We start from the raw sequence: 23098 nt of genomic DNA, 5'->3' as shown, positions 1-23098 counted from the left end.
GATTAAACTCTTGACATAAAATAAAAATCATAACACTAAACAAACTTTTACTTGGCACGTAATAAAATTTTTATTAAAAAGTTTGATAGTAATATAAATGCAATAAATTTATTTATATAAGACAGATAATTATGTGTTAAGACATTCATTATATTAGGAAAAAATGAGATCCAACACCTTTAGTATGACATTAAATAAAAGTCTATCTAATAAGATGATATTTATGTCACATTAATTGTATGACTAAAAATATTTCCAAGACATAGTTAAATCAAATTATTTATACCTCCTCAAATTATATTAACATTGATTATCCAAAAGATGTTAATCATATATGAATTACATGAATATCAAATTCACTTGAGGAATATAAATATAACATATTTGACATCATACAGAAGACATTATCACTGAAACTTATAGCAATCCAAGCTCACAACCTTTCCTTACCCGAGTTCCACCAAAGGTAATCAAAATCGCTGATGTGAACTCTTACCTGCACACTGCAGATCGGATACCTTGCCATGTTCATCCGAACAGCTGATTGCTGCTTCTATTGGTTCCAGAGAGTGCAGTCAGAAGCAAAGTGCAGCTGATGACCTGCCATGTTTCTGGTAGCAAAATTTTGTAGTACTACTTTGCTTTGCTTTTGGTATTTAGCAAGTAGGGTCAGACAATGACAGACGTAGTTGAACAGATTTTGAGGAAGATGAACTCATGTTAGAGAATTCAGCATTTCAGCTCCGGCAGAAAGAAAAAGGCATTAGTTCCTAAAAGAATAAGAAATAAATAAATATTAACGGAGATGAAAAGATTTATTCACGTAACGAAATCTAGCACAAGAAACAAGCCCTTTAATACAGTTTAAGTGTAGCAGCAACAAGTGAAGTTCAAAGTACAACGTAGAAATCCTAATATATGACCATGGCTCCTGTGACTCTCCGAACACCAAACAACCAACTCCTCTTTTCTCTTGGTGGTTGCATGGGATGTTTGCCTGGAAAGAATGGCCTCGTCAAATCATCATTGTGACTTGCCATTATCAACCAGTGACTCAATTAATAATATATATAAACATGTATATTGTATATCATTAAAGTTACTATTACTGAAAAAGTGTCAGTCTTATTTTTTGAATAGAATTTAAATCTGCATCTATATTTTATATATTACTAAAAAGATCTCTGTTGAATCCTCATTTCTTTAAATAAATCTATAAGTCTTAAATATATATAACAATAAAAATCTGAAATCAATTAATTCAAATAAGTAATGTGACTTTTAAAAAAAATCTTAATTTACAAATCAAATGATAATAAGTATACTTTTCTAAAACTAAAATGAACAACATAACGTACTAACAACTTATTTCATTGGTTAAATAGGTTTGGAATAATGGTATAATGTACCGGTTATTATTACATCGAACACTCGTATAACTGAGTTTGATTCGTTTAATCACATTTTTTATAAAATTGTGATTATAACCTCTTCATAATTCTACTTTTTTTATTTTGAATCAACTATACCCTCAATATAGATCATTATATGACTAATATCTCATCATTTTTATCAAATAAATTATTATTAAAACCTAATTGAAACATTTCTTATCTCAAATAAATGTTAAATTTTATATATATTAGAAACTGCCAATATATGAGTTTTTTAAATTAGATTTTAAGTTACATTCGGATCACTCAAATTTTTGTTAAGATTACTTAAAAAATTATATGAAATTATTAGTTTTTTATCTAATATTAGAGAGATTTAATTACTAATTATTAATTATTAGGAGAACTTTTAGGAGAACATCAGTTAGAAAGTTGGCAGTGGAGATTAAATTGTGATAAAACTCCTGGTTGGAGAGTGGTACTCTAAGGACTAGGTTTCCACAAATCTATGCTATTGCTCAGAGGAAGAATATCAAGATTTGTGAATCCACTGTGGAAGATAGTGGAGGGATAAAGGAATGGCAAGTACTTGTGTTGAGAAACCTAAATGATTGGGAGATTGGTGAATTCGAGGAACTGTTACATATCCTGTCTCTTATTACTTTTAATGAATATGCTAACATCCCTTAGTGGAAGTTCGCAGCGAATGATTTGTTCACAGTAAAATCTTTCTACAAGAATCTGTTTAAGTATGATGAATGTGGAAGTATATTCCCTTACCGGCAAATGCGGAAGCCAAGATCAGCCACTCGTGTTTTGTTTTTTGGCCTGGGAGGCGTGCAGGAAAATGTTGCCTAAATTTTGTCAAGTTGAGAAAAAGGGGCAAGATTCTGGTTAATGAGTGCTATTTTTGTAAAAGGGCTGAAGAGACTTAGTAATCACGTTTTGCTCTAGTGCCCTGTTATACACAAGTTATGTATTTACTTGGGATCAGTTGGGTTATGGCAGGTTAGGTGAGAGAAGAAATTTGGGCATAGAAAGGCATATGCAGCCGTAGGAAGCAGATGGAGATCATTCCTCTTATCATATTTTGAGAGTGATGTAGGAGAGAAATAGGAGAGCTTTTGATGGAATTGATGATGTTAATGGTTTTGAATATATTTAAGAATAGATAGTTCTAAACCTTTGGTTTTTTATTACAAAATCATCAATTTTGTTTTATAGAAGATTTATCAAATCTTGTGGATAATTTAATAGACATGTAAATTCTTCTGTACATGGGTGTTACCCTTTTGGTACCTACAGTAATTTACTTCACTGTCTATATTTAAAAAAAAAAAACATTTCAGGCTAATTATATAATCTGTGTATTATGAGCTAGAAAGTAGTTTATATAAGTACACTCTTGAAAAACATTCTCTTTGGCCAAAGATTACCAGGAAAATAAAAAGCGGGACAAAATAAATAGTGGTTCTCCAAAATTTAGTATTCACCACGATAAACCTTTCTCCTCCTCGCCCTTCACTCAAGTATTTTCATAGAGATGCCACTTGCATGGCGATACCATGGAATCTCCATGCTAAACATTTTCATTTTATAGGTAAAAGATCTGTTAGTTTCTATATGCCCAGTAGATTGAATGGTGTTCAAAAGTAAGCATTTCGTAACTAGTTAAGCATTGCTACAAGGAACTAAGGGCAATGGCAGAGAGAGAGGAGCTTACTCAGTATATTTGCGACAGCATTCCAACAGCCTATCAATATTCACTTTGCTTGCTTGCCATTCACACGTCTGATTGCCATCTAGATGATCCTTAGGATCACTCCACTTATTTAAGATACAGATTATCCTTCGAAGCTGTTAACAAGTCAAGGACAACAAAATAACCCCAAAAACAGTATGTGAAGAAGTAGAAAGACAAAAATAATTGGTGGCTATATAGTACTCGCAGGTGTCAGAAAGCATATATGTGTATGTATATATATATATATAATTATTTTTTAAAAATGGTATATTGGTAAATATGCCTATGTTAATTAAGTGTTTGAGTAGGACTAATGTTTTCTTTTTTGTTTTTCTCCTAAAGTTGTATACACAGGGGGCAAATTATTCAATAATAAAAATAGCATTCTATTTCCCACATGATATCAAAGCTATATGAGGGGAAAATTCCTCCTTGTTTCCAAACCCTAAACCGGGTCTTTATTGCCAGAATAAACTCCTGCCAAAACCGACCTTTACTGTCATCTTACATCCAGTCACTGCCTATAATATCTACTACATCCACTATATCCATCACAATTAGGAAAAGAATTATGGGATGTACTAAACACCCATTATATCTATTTCCGAAGTTCTTATCCTTTGAAAAGTATTCACTATCTCACAAAAATTGTCTATTCCTATTATATTATTCGAGATATTATCTTATGAAAATTTTAAAAAAAATCTATAAATATGAAAATGCAGGCATTAGAAAAAGATAAAATATAAGAGGTGGTAGATTTACCTGAAGGAAAGAAATCAGTGGGATACAAGTGGGTGTTTATTGTAAAGTACAGAGCTGATGATACCATCGAAAGATATAAAAGCCAGATTACTAACCAAGGGACATACACAAACCTATCAAATAGATGATGAATAGACTTTTGCACCTGTTGCTAAGATAAACATAGTTCGAGCAGTACTGTCACTAGCAGCTAATTATGACTGATAACTTTAACGTTTGGTATCAAGAATGTCTTCTTACATGAAAATCTCAAGACAAATGTATCGAAAAAGATTCCACTAAAAATTCACGGTCTAGTCTGTCTGAGCCGAATTGATATGACCCGAGCCTAAGCCGATCCAAGCCGAGCTCGAGCCAAGCTGAGCCGCTGCCCTAAACAAAGCTGAGCCATCCGCTCCTGAGCCAAGTTGAGCCGAGACAAGCCAAGCTAAGTCGTTGCCTTGCCAGACAAATCTACTTCTTTTGTGCGCAAACTGCTCCGACCAGCCTTTTATAGTCCTTTTTCGGCTCCTCCGCGCGTGGATGCCTCTGACTTTGCGACCAGGCTTTTTTCGCGCGCGAGCCGCTTCGACCAGTCTTTTCTAGTCCTTTTTTCGATTCTTCTATATGCATCCGCCTCTAGTTTCGTGATCCGACACAAATCCACTTTCTCTGTGCACGAGCCCCTCTAACCAGTCTTTTCTAGTTCTTTTTTGGGCTACTCGGCGCATGTATGCCTCAGGTAGAAGGCAGGATAAATCTTCAGAATTTGATCTGCAAGTTGGGCATGAGTGATATCATTGCACCAACTTTAGGGGAGATGTTGACTAAGTTATTTTATTATTTAATTATTTTAATTTATTATTTAATTAATTTATTATGATGTAATTAAAATTCTATGAGAAAAATAATCTCATATAAGTAGAATCCTATTAGAATAAGAATTTTCTTATTAATAGGTTAAAAATTCTATAAATACTCTAAATATAACAATATAAAGGGTGAGAAAATAAAATTTATTTTTTTCTCTCCAAAATTCAACACTTATTTATCTGTTACATACAAGGCTACACATTGCATATACAATGAGTATAATAAGTTAATTCATAGACGACCCAAAGAATAACACCTGCATGCAGCTTACTGAGGGTTACACTTGCATGTAGCTTTGAATGTTAACTTATCTAAAAAGATCCTCCAAAAGAGTTATATAGTTCAAAAGAAATACCATATTAGTCTTGGAAGCCTATATGCTAAGTATGTTAGGACAACAGTGGGTAGAAGATCTAATACATGCTACTATATCTTTCTTAGAGAAAATTTTGTTATATGGAGAAGCAAGCAAATACAAGATCAGAATTCAAAAAAATGGCAAAGGGATATGGGAGCTTATATGGTTAAAGATTATCTTAAAATATTTGAAAATTAAGTGGGATGATATGATGAAACTCTATTGTAACAACAAAGCTGCTATCAGTATTGTCCACAATCCATTATAACATGATAAGACCAAGTACATTGAAGTTGATAGATATTTTATCCAAAAAAAAAAAAACTAAACAATGGTTTGATCTACACACCCTATTTGCATTCTACTCTCGTTTCGCAGATATGCTTATCAAAGATTTGAACAATCCAACATTTCAAAGAATCACTACCAAGTAGGGAATGAATAATGTCTATTCACCAACTTAAGAGAGAGTATTGAAACATGTACATATATACATATAATTATTTTGTAAGAATGGTATTATCGGTAGATCTATGCAATAAGTGTTTGGATAGAATTAGGTTTTCCTTTTTATTTTTCTCCCAGAGTTGTATACATAGGGGCAAGTTACTCAATAATAAATATAACATTCCATTTACCAACTTACCTTATACGAGTTGTGTAGAAAATCATAGAAGGGAATTTGGTTTAATTTCTGTTTGCCTAGTGGGAGGAATCATCAAACGGTCAAGGTGTGTCCGGTAACCATATATTGTTATTCCTTTCCCCCATAAAGTCGTTAGGAATTGGTTGCGTTCATTTCCTATAAATAAGCAACTCAGGGTGAAGGAAATAAGAAAAGTAGAAGAGAATTTTTCCATTCTCAAAACTACATGGTATCAGAGCAATTTTGATCCAGGAGCTTCATCCCGACTGAGTCGAAGTCACAGATGGCCACGGGTGAGCTACCGTCTTCTCCACCCGAAGTTTCCTCGGGTTCCTATCTTCCTGCACCCGTCAACCATAGTTTGGTTGAACAGTCTTCGTCATTCATTACCGGGCACAAACTAAACGGCAACAACTATCTCCAGTGGTCATCATCGATGCTGCTATTCATCCGGGGCAAAGGCAAAGATGAATACCTCACCGGCGAAATCGTACCACCACCTGCCAACGATCCGAATGCTTGAACATGGAAAATCGAAAACAGGATGATTATATCATGGTTAGTAAACTCGATGACACATGAAATTGGAGAGAATTTTCTCCTTTATGAGACCGCGCATGAAATCTGGGAAGCGTCTCGAAAATTCTACTCCAGTAAGGAGAATACTTCTGCCATCTTCAAAATTGAGTCTAACCTCCACGACGACAAGGTGAGTTAAACGTAACCCAGTATTACAATACTCTAACTCGCAGCTGGCAGCCACTTGATGCGTTTGAAGAACATCGTTGGAATTGTCCCAAAGATGTCAAACTCTTCAAATCGATTATTGAGCATAAGTTAATTTTTAAGTTCCTAATGGAATTAAACAAAAACTGGATGAAGTGCGAGGACAGGTATTGGGAATCAAACCGCTGCCAAACATCCACAAGGTGTTCTTCGAGATTCGGCGGGAAGAAAGCTAAAAAAAAGTGATAATGGGAGACGCACAATCAATTCACCTAATCGAAAATGCTTCTGCGCTTACAACCAGAACACTAGATTCTCGTGGGAAGATGGGACGACCGTGGTGTGACCACTACAGGAAACCCGGTCACACACGCGAAAAATGCTGGAAACTTCATGGAAGATCTGGTGACAGAAAGACCTCCAAGTCTGAAAACCCCAACGACTACCAAGGGAATCATGCAACCTCTGAAGACACTCTACTGACCGCTGCGGAAAGCTGCCCATTTAGTCCAGAACAGATGGATGCTCTCCAAAAAATGCTTTCTCAGAAGAATCATCTCATCAGTGCTTCGGTAGCACATAAACGTAAAATTTTCCTTGGTTTATCAGCTTGCTCTGCCAAAAGGTAAGTTTGAATTGTGAACTCCGGGGCATCCGATCACATGACGGGTGATGCTTCACTGCTCCAGCAGTACAGCTCGTGTAAGGAAGGGTTCACAATCAGAATTGCTGACGAGTCCATCTCTAAAATGGCAAGAATGGGTTATGTTGTTTTGTCACCATATTTGACTCTTTATTCCGTTCTATATGTCCCAAATTTGGACTGTAATTTGTTATCTGTGAGCAAACTTTCTGGAGATCTAAATTGTACTGCTAAATTTGTCTCTAATATATGTGAATTTCAGAACTTGGATTCGGAGAGAACGATTGGCAATGTTAGGATGAATAAAAGGTTATACCTTCTTCAAGCCGACACCTCTAGGAGACAAACTCACAATGTAGTATGTGCAAACTCTGTTTCTGTAAGTCATTCAAAAAATGACTATGATATCATATTGTGGCATTATCGATTAAGACACCTAAATTTTTTATACCTAAAAAAATTGTTTCCTTTGTTATTTAATAATAAAAATCTTTTTTCATTTCAGTGTGAAGTATATCAATTCTCTAAATATATTCGAAACTCATTTCCTAGTCTATTATACAAACTCTCAAAACCATTTACATTAATTCATAGCGATGTATGGGGACCTTACAGGATCACTAACATCACCGGAACTAAGTGGTTTGTATCCTTTATTGATGATCATACGAGAATTACCTAGGTATTCTTCATGAAAAAAAAATCTGAAGTTGGAACAATATTTCAAAAATTCAATACTATGATTCAAACTCAATTTCATGCCACCATACAAGTGTTGAAGTCTGATAACGCATATGAGTACTTCAAAACCACCCTCAAAAAATACTTTACTGAACATGACATTATCTATCAAAACTCTTGTGTGTATACCCCACAACAAAACGACATAACTGAAAGAAAAAACAAGCATATTCTTGAGGTTGCTCGATCAATCATGTTTACCACTCATGTCCCAAAATACCTTTGGAGAGAGGCAATACTCACTGCCACATACTTAATAAACCGAATGCCCTCCCGTATCCTTCATTTTCAGTCACCCTATAACCTCCTCCCATAAACTTTTCCTGAATCTCATATCTTAAACACTCTCCCACTTAAAATTTTTGGTTGCTTAGCATATATTCATATTCATGCACACCTTAGGGGGAAACTTGACCCAAAAGCTCTCAAATGTATTTTTGTTGGGTACTCTTCTAATAAAAAATGATACAAATATCTCTTTCTGGACACCCGTCGATTCTATAATACAATGGATATCACATTTTTTGAAAACCAACTTTTTTACCCCACAACTGATATTCAGGGGAAGAACTTTACTCAAAAATATCAATTGTGTGATGTGAGTATACCCTCTCTTTATCCACAGATTTCACCAAATGCACCTTCTCTAGAGTTTGAACCTAATACTTTACCTGAAACCACACACAAAGAACCTAAGCCATTGGCAATAACTGAAAACACATTGGCTGCAATTAATGAGTTACGTGTCTACACTAGAAGGAACAAGGTTCAAGAAGGGAAAGTGCCTAAATCGACCAAGCCTTGCCATGAATCAATTCCTGCTCCAGATGTCCAGAAATTAACAGGTAATGAGATCTCTGTCCCTGCTACTAATACTGACACTGAACTGCCTATTACTTTAAGAAAAGGAACTCGGACATGCACCAAACATTCTATACAGGACTTTATCTCATTTGGCAAGTTGTCTTCGAAACATCATGCATTTGTTAACAAGTTAGATAGTAGTTCCCCAGAGCCGAAAATAATCCATAAATCCCTCCAAGTATCAGAATGGAGAACAGCCATCCATGAGAAAATTAGAGCACTTGAGAAGAATGAAACATGGGAGTTAACAGATCTGCCTCCAAGGAAGCATCAGGTGGGATGCAAGTGGGTCTTTACAACTAAATACAATTCGGATAGAAGTGTGAATCAGTATAAAACTCGCCTGGTAGCCAAAGACTTTACTCAGTCCTATGGGATAGATTATCAAGAGACATTTGCTCCAGTAGCCAAACACAATACAATCCAGGTACTATTTTCACTTGTCTCAAATCTTGATTAGCCACTTTGTCAACTAGATGTGAAGAATATTTTTCTTAACGGTGATCTAAAAGAAGAAGTATACATGAATGTCCCACCAGGATTTGAACTAACAAACAATCCTCATAAAGTGTACAAACTCAAAAAGTCACTTTATGGTCTTAAACAATCCTCAAGGCATAGTTTGACAGATTCCTAAATGCAGTGAAACGAGAAGGGTATGAGCAATGTCAGTCAGATCACACACTGTTTCTCAAACACTGTATCTCATGTAAAAAAACTATTTTGATTGTCTAGGTAGATGACATCATTCTGACAAAGGACCATATTGAGGAAATTCAGAAGTTTAAAGAGTTTTTGACTAAAGAATTTGAAATTAAAGATCTTGAAATGCTCAAGTACTTTCTTAGCATAGAGGTAGCTCAGTCAAAAAGGGGAATTTCAGTATCACAATGGAAATATGTTCTAAACCTTCTGAAGAAGATAAGGATGCTCGGAAGTAAACCTGCAGACACACCTATGGATCTAAACGTGAAACTAGGATCCAATGTCAGTAATAAGACAGTTGATAAAGAGAAGTATCAAAGATTTATAGGCAAACTCATCTATTTGGCACATACAAGACCTAACATCAGCTTTGCAGTTAGTATAGTAAGTCAATTCATGAATCAACCAACTGAGGAACACATGAAGGCTGCATATCGGATTCTGAGATACCTTAAGATGACTCCGGATCAAGGATTGTTCTTAAAAAAGGCAATGAATAGGGATGTTACAATCTTCACTGATGTTGATTGGGCAAGATCAATAACAGACAGAAGGTCTATATCAGGATACTGTACATATGTCTGGGGAAACTTGGTCACTTGGCGTAGCAAGAAACAGTTAGCAGTATCTCGTAGCAGCGCAGAATCCGAATTTCGGGCACTCACTCATGGAATATGTGAAGGAGTGTGGTTGAAGAGGATATTATTAGAACTGAAAGCTTTTGTTAACACTCCTATGAAAGTATGGTGTGACAACCAATCAATCATTAGCATGCCCAAGAATCCAGTACATCATGACCGAACCAATTATGTAGAAATTGATCGACACTTCATCAAGAAAAAAATAGAAGATGGAACTATAACTCTTATGCATATTCCAACCACTCAACAAATTGCAAACATCCTAACAAAAGCTCTACCAAACGGGACCTTTGATGACATTGTATTCAATCTACATTTACTTAACATATATGTAAACTAGATTGAGAGAGAGTGTAGAAAATCATAGAAGGAAATTTGGTTTAATTTATGTTTGCCTAGTGGGAGGAATCATCAAATGGTTAAGGTGTGTCCGATAACCATATATTGTTATTCCTTTCCCCCATAAAGTTGTTAGGAATTGGTTGCATTCCTTTCCTATAAATAAGCATCTCATGGTGAAAGAAATAAGAAAAGTAGAAGAGAATTTTTTCATTCTCAAAATTACAAGTTGGTTATGTCTCTCCCCTATTACCAAGAGGTTCAAAGGTTACAGCCCCTTAGGGGCAAAAAAAAATATATTCTACTTTCAACAGTAGAAATAATTTATCACATTGATATTCCACAAATTCAATCAAATCATTCAAAAGGATACTGCTGCCTTTCTAGCATTTGACATTGTCTCAGAAGTGTTTAAGCAATCGTTCTCAGCAGTGGACTCACCAAATTGACCATTAAGAAGATCATCTTCTATTAAATCAGATTTGTTTGCTAAAATCAGCACATACTGATGCAGACTTGTCAGGCTTATATGATCTTCCTGAACTCGAATCAGTAACCTTGCAACAATGCTCCAGAGAGCACTTCGTGCCTCCAAGTCACTTGAAACAAACGGTAAAATATCAAAAAGACCCTGCAAGAATTGATAATCTGTATGCACCAAAATGTTGCATCTCGTTATGATATATACTCAATAAAGAATTGAATGATGTGTTTAGCTGGAAATACAATAAGAAATTATGCAAATAGGACAAAGAACTTACCTTGTGATATCTCTGATGCCAAATCAGCTACATCGGACAGAATATTTGCAATCAAAATAGTAGCAGTGACACAAGGCGTGGCAATCTATGGAGAAAGATTTTTTGAAGAAATCATGTCAGTCGATTAGTATCCTTTTTGTTTGTTCTTTGTTGGCAAGGAAGAAAAATCATGCCAGCAGATGGAAAGGATTCTTTTGTTATCCTACTGGAAAGAATACTATATTTGGATGTATATAACAGTAGCCCCAAAGAGAAAATATTATGCATGCACTTGACAACTAGCAGAAACAACAGATTAACTTACGCAAAGCCATCAAAGAGAGGGAACATGCATATACATGCACACATGTATCATATGTATGTATGATGTATGCATGCTCATGTTTGTGTTGATGTATCTGTTTCTTCTTCATACATATGTATGTTATATTTGAATTTATGTTGAAAGTTAAGTTATCAAACAACACTAGTAGATATCTTCTCGAGAACACACATTTATACACAATCAGAAAGGAAACAAAAGAATGGAATATGTAGAGGGTTTGAGACTCGCTACAGATTGTAGTTTACCTCAAATTTATCTGGGTATTTGACCAGTTCACAAACTAGTTGGAAGAGCTCTTTATTTGAGCAGAGTTCTTGTGAATGATCATCTATAACAGAAAGAGCTTCAACAGCATGAAGAATAGCATCAAGAACGGAGTACCTGAGTTTGTCAATAGAATGTGAAATAAGAAACTTTGAAGTACTTCTTTGTAGAAGAATAAAAGGATTATTTTTGTTTTTTTTAAGTCGGTCACATTTGCTACTAATCTCAGAAAGTAAAGAAAGGATGAAAACACAACAAAATTTTGTCTAAGTACTAACATAGTTTCTTAAGTAAGATTCTGGTAAATTTGACTCCTGGATCTGCTTGTGGGACCTTGAACTGAGAAATCAAAATAGGAAATGGCAGAATGCTTCTGCGAGCATCTCCCTTTCTGCCCTATTTTGTCTAAATAAGCTCGGGCCCATTAAAAGAGAATCCCTCGATCTACTGAAGTAAGAAAGTATTAAAGATCTTTGTTTGAAATTTTTCAGCACAACTTTTAAGTTTACAGAACAACAGGAAAAAAACAACTGTCGAAATAAAACTAGGATTTGCTCCTGGAAAACAAAAGAAATAAAAACTGACACAGCTGAACATTTAAAACCTGAAATAAAACTGAGCAACAAAAAAGGTCAACTGAACACTTAAAATCTGAGTAAAACTGAAAAAAGCAAACAGATTGGGTTAGGAAGACCTATATGTAACTTGTATCAGTTATGACAATTTATCTATAATTAGCTGATTAGAATCCACAAGAGTAATCAACTCTTCTCTTTTGTTCGTCCTCAAGTTCAAAAGCTAAAACTGGCACAAACCTTTAGATATATAATGGTTCCTCCAAAAACTCTATCCAGAAAAGCTTCTTAAAATCGTCACCTAGCACATAGTTACCAAGAGAATAAAGGTTGAAGCTCCTGATTTTGATAAAAGAAGAGATCCCAACTTCTTTCTCGATCGGCTTAATCCAATAGAAGAGTACTTCAATTGGTATAACATGTTAGATGGATGAAAAGTTCGATTTGCTAAGATGAAGTTGATTAGACTTGCAAAAATATGATAGTATACTATTGATGAAAATATAACAATGAGACAACCAACAATTGAAACATGGGATGAGACTAAAATATTCTTTGTCAAAAGTATCTACCACCTAACTACTTTGAGAAACTTTGTGACCAAGTCTACACTTTAGTTCAAGGCACCATGTCAGTAACTAAGTACATGTAAAAATATGAAGAACAAAATATTAGAAGCCAACTAGTCGAAGATGATAGTTAAGCAGCACCTCAATTTAGGGCAGGAATAAGAGTTGATATCAAAAGAGAATTAATTCGACAACTTCCTACAACTATAGCACGAACTTACAAGCAATCCTTGATGTGAAAGAATATTTGAAATATCCAATCCCAAGAAACAATGTAAAATCCACTCCTAAAGATACATTTGAATCAAAAGGTAAGTCGAAGAATGGATCAACATCAAATTCCAAAACTCCTAAAAGTAAGGAAGTTGTGTGCTTTAGATGTGGACAAAGTGGGCAGATGAGTTACAAATATCCAACAAAGAATAACTTGCATGTTAGGATAAAAGAAAATGGCGAGGTGCAAGAAAGAGATAACGGTTATGAGGATGATGATTTAGCTCCTAATGAACAAGTACATCTCTTTTGTTAAGGTGCATGTCAAAAACCCTAGCCATCGTTTCTGATCTGCAAAGAAAGAAGAAGGAGAGGAAGAGAAAGAAGACTTAGAATCGATTTTATTATGATTTTTCTGGATGATCAATGCATAGGAGACAATCTATTTATAGGTGGTGGGTGATAGGGCTTATCGGTGATCGGGGTGAGAATCGCCCAGATTTGGTATAGTGCCGATTGGGGCGAGACTCCGTCCAGATTTGGTGCAGCGGCGATCTCACGATTGTCTCTTCTGTTTAGGGACTGATTTGGTCAAACCCTAACTCAACCCTCTAGAGTGATAATTTTTCCCTTCTGTGCAAGTTTTTCCTTTTTTACCCTTCTTCCTGTAGTAGACTAAGTGTTTCCTAACAAATGGTTAGCAAAAACTGACGCTATCGAATGGGAGTATTTTGTGGAAGAGTTTCCTGAAAATTTGGGGGACCATCCCGAAAAGACTTTATAGAAGAATTCAACAAATTACACAAATAGATATTGTTTAAACTATCAAGAACAGTTTTCCTACTTACGTGTTCTTATAAATGCAAATGAGCTCATTCTCTCGAAGAGGTTCTTTATATCCAGTTTTATCAGTGATCTCAAACCGGAACTACAACCAATGATAAGAATACTCAAGTCTCGCAAACTCAATCAAGTTTTTGAGCAAGCCTTGCTGCAGGAATGGTCTATAATTGAAATAGCAAGAAGTTCCTATTTCCTTTTTTACCCTTCTTTCTGTAGTAGACTAAGGATTTCCTAACAGTCATATCTTCAAACTCCAAAGTGGAATAGCAAGAAGAATCACTATGATGTGAGCCAATGTAACTGCGGAAAATTCTGGGGCATGGGGCAAGCAACTCGTGGGGTCAAGGAATCCTGCGAACACATTCAAACCCACAAGATGGAGGATTTTTCCCTCTGGATGAAGGATTCACAATCCTACAAGGAATCCCGCAGCATAAAGAAGGAAAGAGAGTTAGATTCTGACCCAAATTCAAGCCCTCAAGAGGCCCAACGGCAAATCCCACACATGGGCACTCAAGACGATGGACTTGGACAACTTGGGAAGAGAATTATGATGCCCAATGGACCAATCACAAGATCAAGGTCCAAAAGACTTCAACAAGTCTTCCAATTATTTATGCAAGATTGGATTAATGCGGAAGAATGCAAATTAGGGTCCATGGCTAATTTAGCCTTCAAGGAGGTCAGCCAAGTGTCCTCACTTTTAGAGGAGTTGGCTGAGAATTGAGAGAGGGAAGCAGTCCTTCCCGCAAGGGAAACCTTCTCCCTTGAGAAATTGGCTTCAACCCACAAGCTTGGAGGAAGAAGAGACCTTGTTGGCATTGGAATTTAAGTCCTACTTGAGGTAGGATTTGCAGCAAAGAGAGGAGGAAAATCAAGAGATACTTTTGAGGATTCCTACTTCAAATTTTGTTCTTCGTAAATTATAGTTTATTGAAGGCGATTCCTAGAAGGCAAAGGAAATATCAAGAGAGAAGAAATCCCAAGCCTAAACCGATTCCTCTTTGGAATCCTACTAAGAAAGGGAGTTTGAGTTCCATTTAGTTATGGAAGCCTTTTGGAGCATCTTCAACACGAACACTTCAACAATAAATTAAAAATATGGGAAAGCCTAATCCTACTACAAGAGAGAGAGAGATTTCGGCCACAATAAGGAATTCTTCCAAGAGAGCAGACTTTCAATTTAATTGAGTATATGTTCCTTTAATTAATATTTTAATAAGTTTCCTAGATAAGGTTATAATTAGAATTATTATACGATTTTGTTTTTGGAATTCAAGTATAACTGGAAAAGTTAATGTCTATATAAAGGCCTCACCATTAGGTTGTGAATCATCACTTTTCAAATCAATAAAATTCATACTATTATTGTTTTAAATTTTGTTATTGTGAGTGCTCTTTGGGAGATTCTTCAACTATCTCGTTGAGTTAGGAATTGAATCTACTTATCAATATAAACACGTAGTATCTTTTCAATTCTATTTTTTGTTCCCAAATATCTTAGTTTGCATTCGCAACTCGAATGTAGGTTTAATAGGACGAATTTGTTTAAAAATTAAGTTTTTGTGCTAAATTATGTGTTAAGGTTCTTGATCACACTAGTTGATCTTGAGTTCTGTATCCACTATGTCTTCCTATTGCTCGAGATTTTTCTTAAGAATCAACTCTAATGATGGGCAAGAATCACTATATCTTCCTATTGCACAATATCTTTCTCCAAGAATCAACTCTATGACAGTTCATTGCAATAAAGAATTTGACATACCAATTAGTCAATATATTGATTTCGTCTTCCCACCAAGAATTTACACTCCTAAAAAATTGTGAATTTATATTATTTTAGGTATTGGTGAGAACAACCAAATACAAAGGTTGCCAAGCTTTCATGGGGAAGCTTGAAGGTCAAAGTTTTACATTATTTTTCCCATTCCAAAACTTGTGGATGAGTTTTCTCCAAGTAAGAAAGAATAATGCAGAATGGGTTAGCATTAGATTCCTTAAATAGTTTAGAAATTGTAATTTATATTAAATATAAAACTACTATACTATTTAGGAGCTTATATTATTGAATAGTATTATTATAAATTTAGTAACTTTAGGTTTTTGTTCTTATTAATATTTTTTTATTTATATTAGGATTAATATGTCTTATATTATTAGTATTAGTTTTTTATTCTTATTAGGATTACTATTCTTAATTCTACTAATTTGCTATTTTTTATTATAATTCCATTTAGAAAACTTATAAGAGGTTATTATATATAACTTTGTAATTTCAGTTATTGATCACTCAAGTATTAAATAATATATTTTGAAAAATTTCTCATAATTGATTGTGTGAATCAATCAATCCATAGGTGTAATGACTAAGAATCCTAGGTGTGATACCTAAGCTTTTCCTCAATTTCTTAGTAGGTAGATCAACCCTAATTTGTCCTACGTCAAGTATACGTCAAAGTACTGTTTGCAGGACGTGAATAGTTGCTCTCCATCTGTTATTTTGTTGCTTTTCCCTATTTTTTTTAATCGCATATCTAATTAAAGAGAAACCATGTGGCAAACAGATAATCCTCATTTTTAAGCCATGTCACTAACTTTTTCTTAATTCATAGTCAGTTACTAGTAAACCCTGCATGTAGAGTTAGAGAAATTTTTGTTGAAAAAGAAGGGAATTACATGGGATTAAGAGTAAGGCCCACATCTCACCCATTGCTTTTTTTTTTTTTTTCCTTCTTCACATTTTCTCTTCTATTTTCACCAAGATTTTTCTTTTTCAAATTAGTTTATGTTTAACAAAATTAACTTTTTATTTTACCATTTACACGGGGTAAAGAGCAAGGTCATGCCTCCTCCACTGTTTTCTTTTTTCCTTTTCCTTTTCTTTTTTTACATTTTCTCATTTATATTCTACCAAAGCTATTTTCAGTTTATTTTATTTACTTTATGTTTGATAAAATTCACTTTTTAATTTGATAAAATTATTTTTTTCAAATTTTAAGTACATTATATGTATTTTAGTTTTATTAGATAAATCTACATTGTTCAGTTGGTATCTATATATACCATATATAAAATCTTGTGCAACAGTTCCAAAGTCCTGCTAATTCTTGCTATTTTCCTGCAAAGGCAATCAGATATTGCGCTCCTTCCCACTGGTCTAGTGATTTATCTTCTTGGTAAATCTTGAGGGAGTACTCAAATTGGTATTGGAAAGAATGCAATCCCCATAACCACCTCGTCTAATACTAAGTAGAAAGTTCCCGACCCCTGGATCTAGTCATAGGACCCCAAACTGAGAACTTATTTTAGGAAACGGCATAATAAATATGGAAGCGTTTTCCCTTCTGCCTTGTTTTATCTAGATAAGCTTGGGCTCGTCAAAAACAAAAACGAGCAATCACTTAGAATACAGAAATATTCAAGAACTATTTTCAAAAAAAAATATTCAAGAACTATGGTTAAAATTCTTCTGCACAACTTCTAACATAAGGTCACTTAATAATATAACAGAAATAACTGTCAACATGAAACTAGAAACTGTTCTTAGAAAGTAGAAAAACTAATATAAGCTGATCATGTAAAATGAAATAAAACTAGAAGTAAATAAATCAACTGAAAAATTAAAAACTTAAATAAAATCGGAAAAAAAAAAAAAAAACAGATCAGATGAGGACAAACATCTGTAACTTGCATCAGATTAGGACTGTTTATCTGAAATTTTTTTACTAGGATCGTAACAGACCAACTATGTAACCCACTTTAGAATTTGATAATTTAAGCAAAAAAAACATATCTGTATAGCAGACAAAAATAAGGGCCTCTACCCTATAAAAATGCAACCTAAAATAACCAAACAGAAAATACAGTCAAATTTGAATCAAATTTCAGTGTTTCAACTAACCAATCAATTTAACTCCACAAGTTATGGAAAGAAATTCCAGTTAATCCTAGACCATGGGCACCCATATATATAATTCCTAGCTCTACCCATCTCACATCTACATTCATAAATAGTAATGCAACAGAACTGCATTTTCCACGGACATTACCAATTTGAATGATCACACAGAAAGGAATTTGGTGAGCAAAAATCCCAGCAACATTTTCAAGATATTAGCTTGTATATCAAAGAGGAAGGAAAATAATGAATCTCAATTTCCAAATCTATTGTTCAGTTTATAGGGTGACAAAAAGAGCAATATCCAGACAACATGAACTTGTTGCTCAAGAAAAATAGGCCATGCAGTCCAATAATTGCTTGACACTAACAGTTGGGTTATGATTGATATCATTCTACCCTACTACCAGACAATCCACATGCTTGAATTGGACATGCATCTTGATTGAATTTCAATCATATCAAGTATTGCAGATTTAAAAGGTAAACTCCTAACAAGATTAACCTCTAATTAAAAACTACATGATAAAAATTTAGATATTTTTTTCACAAAAAAACAGATAAACTCAAAAACCTATCATGTTGTTTACTAAGCAATTGAAATTCCATGAGAATGGTTGTCAGGGAAAATTAAATGAAAACATTCTGCTATTAAAATTATGAAGCCATACCTTTCAGGTATTCTTTCATTCTTTAACTTGCCCATTTCTAGAGACAAGAGATTAATCAAGAGACTCGGTAAACCCAGCTTCATCAGAGAAGGAAGCAGAAGAGGCCATACGTGTTGACCTTCTATGATGGCTAATAATAACCCAACACTCTGTTCAAGAAAGAAAGCATCTTTAACCAATAAGTAAACTGAGAAAAGAAACAAAAAGAAAAAGAGAACTCGTATCTAAGAATAAACATAAGATATTTAAATGCAATATGTCGTGTCTTTTTTCTTAATTAGAAAAAGGCACTCTGCAGTGATACATCTGCATAGAGAAAAAAGACCAGATGCGTTGATGTATGGCATATAGTTATAGCAGTTTCAACATTTTTCCATTGAAGTTTGAAAGAAAGCAGCTAAGGGGAATAATGTATCTTTGAGGTGCCAACCGGATTTTCATTTAGCTTATTGAAATCTTCTATAAATTCAGACATTATTCTACCGGCAAAATTCTAGCATTGATCTGACAGATTAATATTGTTCAATAGTTTTGCAGCTCCATGCATCAATATCTAACAAACCAGCAGTGGTTATACCTTATTGTCATTGATATATTCTCTTGCAATTCATTCATATTGTATGATTATGGTACGACTGAAAATAGAATGGAAAATTTTCAGGTTTAATGAGAATGAAACCAAGGGCTACAATTCAAATTAACACCTTCTCTGTGAACTTGACTGCATGCATGAGATGTGTTCATGTCATCATCTGCGTGTATAACTTCAATAATATTATAATTAACTAGAATTTTTCAAAAGACCATAACACTGATGTACTTTGTTACCTTCTCTATAAGCTTGGGATTTAAGGTATTGTCCGCAATCCACAATATGCGATGCAAGATATGTTCAGACCGTAATGACTCAGCCCAGGTAACAGATTCAGTACCTTGAAGACCTGAGGCTAAGATTCTGTGACCAAATACTATCTGTTAGAAAAGCATAATTCAGAAATAACATGCTTTCACATCAGATGTCATGTATAACTGAGCATTAGCAAACAATAATAATTGCAACCATGAAAATAGACATATTTACAATGAAACATGTCAAAAACCAAGTGAATTTTGTTGAGAAGAGATGAAAATGAAGAGGCTACAGATTGGAAAAGAAAATGTACACCTTTTAACAACAGATCAGATTTAAGTTAGTTACTAAAAGAAAAGGCTGAAGCATATATTTCATGCCTGAAATGTAGCAAATAATAAGCAGCGGAAGACAGATTTAAAGATAGTGAAAATTCTGATGTTAACGTTGTAGCTGTAAGATAAATCAGATGCTAAAACCCAAATATCATGACAAGAAGGTCAATACTGAATTTTCATAAACTACATAGGAACTTTTTTTGAAAATAATAAACTATATAGGAACTCATACTTTGCAATTGATAGAATACCTGCAAGCTTCAATCAAGCACTCGGTGTCATCTAGAAACAACTGCTCCATAATTATCTCAATCAGTTCACTTCTAGAAACTATTACTTTCATGGGAACTTCATGGCAGACCAGATTTCCAATGATTCCAAGGCAAATCTCCTGAGATAACAGTAGCAAAGCAAATAAAGTGGCATATACCAGAAGTACCCGAAAGAATAATACAATTACTAGCAATAGAACATAACTGAAACTGGGCATAACATAAACTTCACTTTATCACATGATAATCCTCTCAAGGAAATTGTTATGACATAAGAAGACTTCAGGATCAAAGCGAAATGTGAATTACCGTAACACGCACTGGCTGGGAAACCATAAGGTTCGCTAAAAGCACCTCAAGGATTAGATTTTCAACCTGCATTATCAAGAAAATGTAAATTAGAATCCCAGCAGAAACGGATACGAACTTGGAGTCTGGTAATCACATACATCGATAAAATGTAATGCTACTATTGTTTGGAAAACATCATCAACAAAACCTTTGCGCTTGCCCTCTCCCAGATATTGATATTTTTAGTGAATAGTTGCACAAACACATATCATTTTGTTTCCGGATTTCCCTTATACAGAAATGGCAGTAAAGAGAGAGAGAGACCAATCGCAACGTATGAGATGTGGAGCATCAGGAAATAAATATGCTGCACATAATATTTCAAGAAGCACAAATATCAATACCAGATGGGTTAAGGAAATGTTCCTATGTTTAACAAACTAATTAGTCTTTTAAAAGTTGAGATATGATTTTATACCTTTCTTTGGAGTTTGAATTTACTTAAATTTATGCCTAGTACCTCTTCGAAATCTGTTACCAAATTCAGTATAATTTGACATGGAACTGAAATCAAATAAAAAACAAGCAACAGAAGAGGAAACACGTGCAAAGAGTAAAAGTTTGAGTACCATAAGTTCAGCGTGAGTCCTACTTGTGGCAAGATCCCATAAAACACAGCCATACTCCTCCCAGACCTCTTCTTCTGCTGATATTTTTTGCTGTCTGTTTCTATCACATGAATTTTCCATTTCTCCTTCTTGACAAGCAGATTGTTTAACAGTATCAGCAGCATTCTCATTGTCATATCCACTTGCCTCCATGTGGTCATTACTTGAGCTTTGAACACGAGAAGCACCATCAACAACACCATCACAATGGTCACGAGTCCCAGTTCCCATAGGAAGGAGTTTACGGATTAATGAAATTATGTAACTAGGGTCGACTGTTGTTGAAATGTCAAATAACTGCCAAAAACACAGAACAGTAAAGCAAATTCAATCGATCATTTCATGGAGAAGTATAATATAATTCCTCCATAGATGTACAATACTTGCACTAGGCTTCTGTATCTTCTTCAAATACAGAATCATCTGAAGGTTATTTCTGTGCAAAATTTTCACTTAAGAGAAATGGAGCTCTGACTCACAAGAACATAAACTCTAGAAAAGGAAACTAAGCAAATTTAATCACCAGAAGATACAACTTAGCTTCATAAATAATAATTCACCAAAGACGGTATCGTAACTAAGACGAAAGTAACAAGAAAACTGAATTGAAGAAAGGGAGTTTAAAAAAAAAAAAAACCAATAAATTATAGTATTTGGATTATTACTTCATCGAGTGGCGCAGAGGGGTAATGTGCAGGTGCGTCATGGTCTTCTCCAACTTCTCCTTCCTCTTCTTCTTCTTCTCGTTGTTGTTCTTCTCCTCCTTCTGGTGCCATAGGCTTTGATTTGGTTAAGAATTCGAAACTGTTGATATTATTGTCTGCTGAAAGTGCTCTGAAGCTTTCCTTTGCTTCGGTTTGTTTGCGAAATGGAGCCGGCGGAAGGCTTAATGACCGACTTTACAGGTGAGAGTTGCCGGGTTCGAGCTGCGAGCCTGCGACCACGTTTTGTTTTTTAAAATGGCGAAGTACAAAGTTTGGGGCGTAAAGCGGAAACCAATCTGGAAAAAACTGGTCCGAACCAAAGTATTTAAAAGAAAAAATTGATCCACTAGAACAAGTTATTAAAAGATTAAAAAAATCAATTCTCAAATCTTGTAATCTAACAGGCAAAAAATGGACTATTTATATATATACACACACTATATCTTAAATTTTATATATCCTAATGTTACATATAAATATAACGATTAAATTTAAGGTTTCTTTCTAGTATGATTTATTATTTTAAGTTCATTTTTCTTTTCCTTTCGGCCAAATTAGCGGCCCTTTGATCTCCCTTATAATGTGGCCTCACTTCTTTTGTTCTGCTTCTAAAGTCTTCAATGGTTTAAAATTAGAATAGAGTATTCTATTATTGGTTCAGTTTAACGTTGATCAGTATTTTTTAATTCAGTCTAGTTCAAAATAAAATAATTTAAAATATTTTTTATTTTAATCATAATTAAAAATAAATTTACAATTTTTCTTTCAAAGATTTATAATTAAACATAATTGAAAACAAAAGCATAGGAGAGATAGACAATTATGATTAAACATTATAAGAGTAAGAGAGGGAAGAGCTATATTTTCTAGAAAACGAAATAGAGAGAGAGAGAGCATATGCATAGCAGAGCACTAGAGTATATGACACATCAACACTATTGGTGGGGCAGAGACAGAGCAGAGGAATGGTAGACAACAATTTAAAACATAGTAGAGGAAAAGAGAGTAGACACAGATATAGATGTAGTGGAGAGAAGAAGTAGACAGCAACAAAGCGAAGAGGAGAGGCAGCAGATGAGGAAGGTTGGAAGCAACGGGTACATAAGCGAATGAGAGGACAATGGTGGCTAGACACGTTTGATGAGGAAGGCAAGAAGCAGGAGCAGAAACCTTGCATTTCACATTTCACATTAGGGTTTTTTTATGTTACTTTTGGGTATGTATATTTATTATATATACTATATTTTTCAAATTTTTCGCTTTTACTAATTCAAACAGAGATTGATCTTTTTAATCAATAGCCTCTTGGACCAAAGATTGGATCAAACATAGTATAGTCCAATCTAATCTAAATTGAAAAACTTAATTTGATCTAGTTTTTCAGTCCAAACCAAAAAATAAACACCTCTATTCACTTCAAATCTCCTTTCCTCCCTCA

General features: G+C 34.4%; 1 protein-coding gene across 2 annotated transcripts; it reads right to left on the bottom strand.

Annotated features, from left to right (window-relative positions):
* Positions 1–263: 263 nt before the first annotated feature.
* Positions 264–21988, bottom strand: LOC110815547 (ARM repeat superfamily protein). 2 transcript variants are annotated; one of them, XM_088213317.1, is made up of 12 exons: positions 21622–21988; positions 20918–21253; positions 20307–20372; positions 19977–20116; positions 19366–19492; positions 18538–18686; positions 11750–11885; positions 11180–11264; positions 10792–11066; positions 3118–3251; positions 862–997; positions 264–770 (listed from the first exon to the last, which is right to left on the bottom strand). In XM_088213317.1, exons 1-11 carry the CDS (start codon positions 21730–21732, stop codon positions 865–867), a joined length of 1692 nt encoding a protein of 563 aa, XP_088069443.1. In that variant the 5' UTR covers positions 21733–21988; the 3' UTR covers positions 264–770; positions 862–864. The 2 variants fall into 2 exon arrangements, with proteins under 2 accessions (XP_088069443.1, XP_088069444.1); XM_088213318.1 differs by lacking the exon at positions 862–997 and having other exon boundaries at positions 21622–21978.
* Between the last annotated feature and the right edge of the window lie 1110 nt (positions 21989–23098).

Source organism: Carica papaya, chromosome 2 (genome assembly GCF_054855325.1).
Source record: "Carica papaya isolate Zhongbai chromosome 2, ASM5485532v1, whole genome shotgun sequence".
NCBI classification, from domain to species: Eukaryota; Viridiplantae; Streptophyta; class Magnoliopsida; order Brassicales; family Caricaceae; genus Carica; species Carica papaya.
Note: the sequence above shows the minus strand (reverse complement) of the source record. Positions and strands in the feature narration are given on the sequence as shown.

What these genes read in the sequence shown, in the direction of transcription:
- LOC110815547 (XM_088213317.1), bottom strand. Translation starts at nt 21,732, where the DNA reads ATGGCACCAGAAGGAGGAGAAGAACAACAACGAGAAGAAGAAGAAGAG. An exon ending in AATGAAAGAATACCTGAAAG is followed by an intron (nt 11,886 to 18,537) that starts GTATGGCTTCAT and finishes TGACAAACTCAG; the next exon opens with GTACTCCGTTCTTGATGCTA. An exon ending in AATACCCAGATAAATTTGAG is followed by an intron (nt 11,265 to 11,749) that starts GTAAACTACAAT and finishes CTTTCTCCATAG; the next exon opens with ATTGCCACGCCTTGTGTCAC.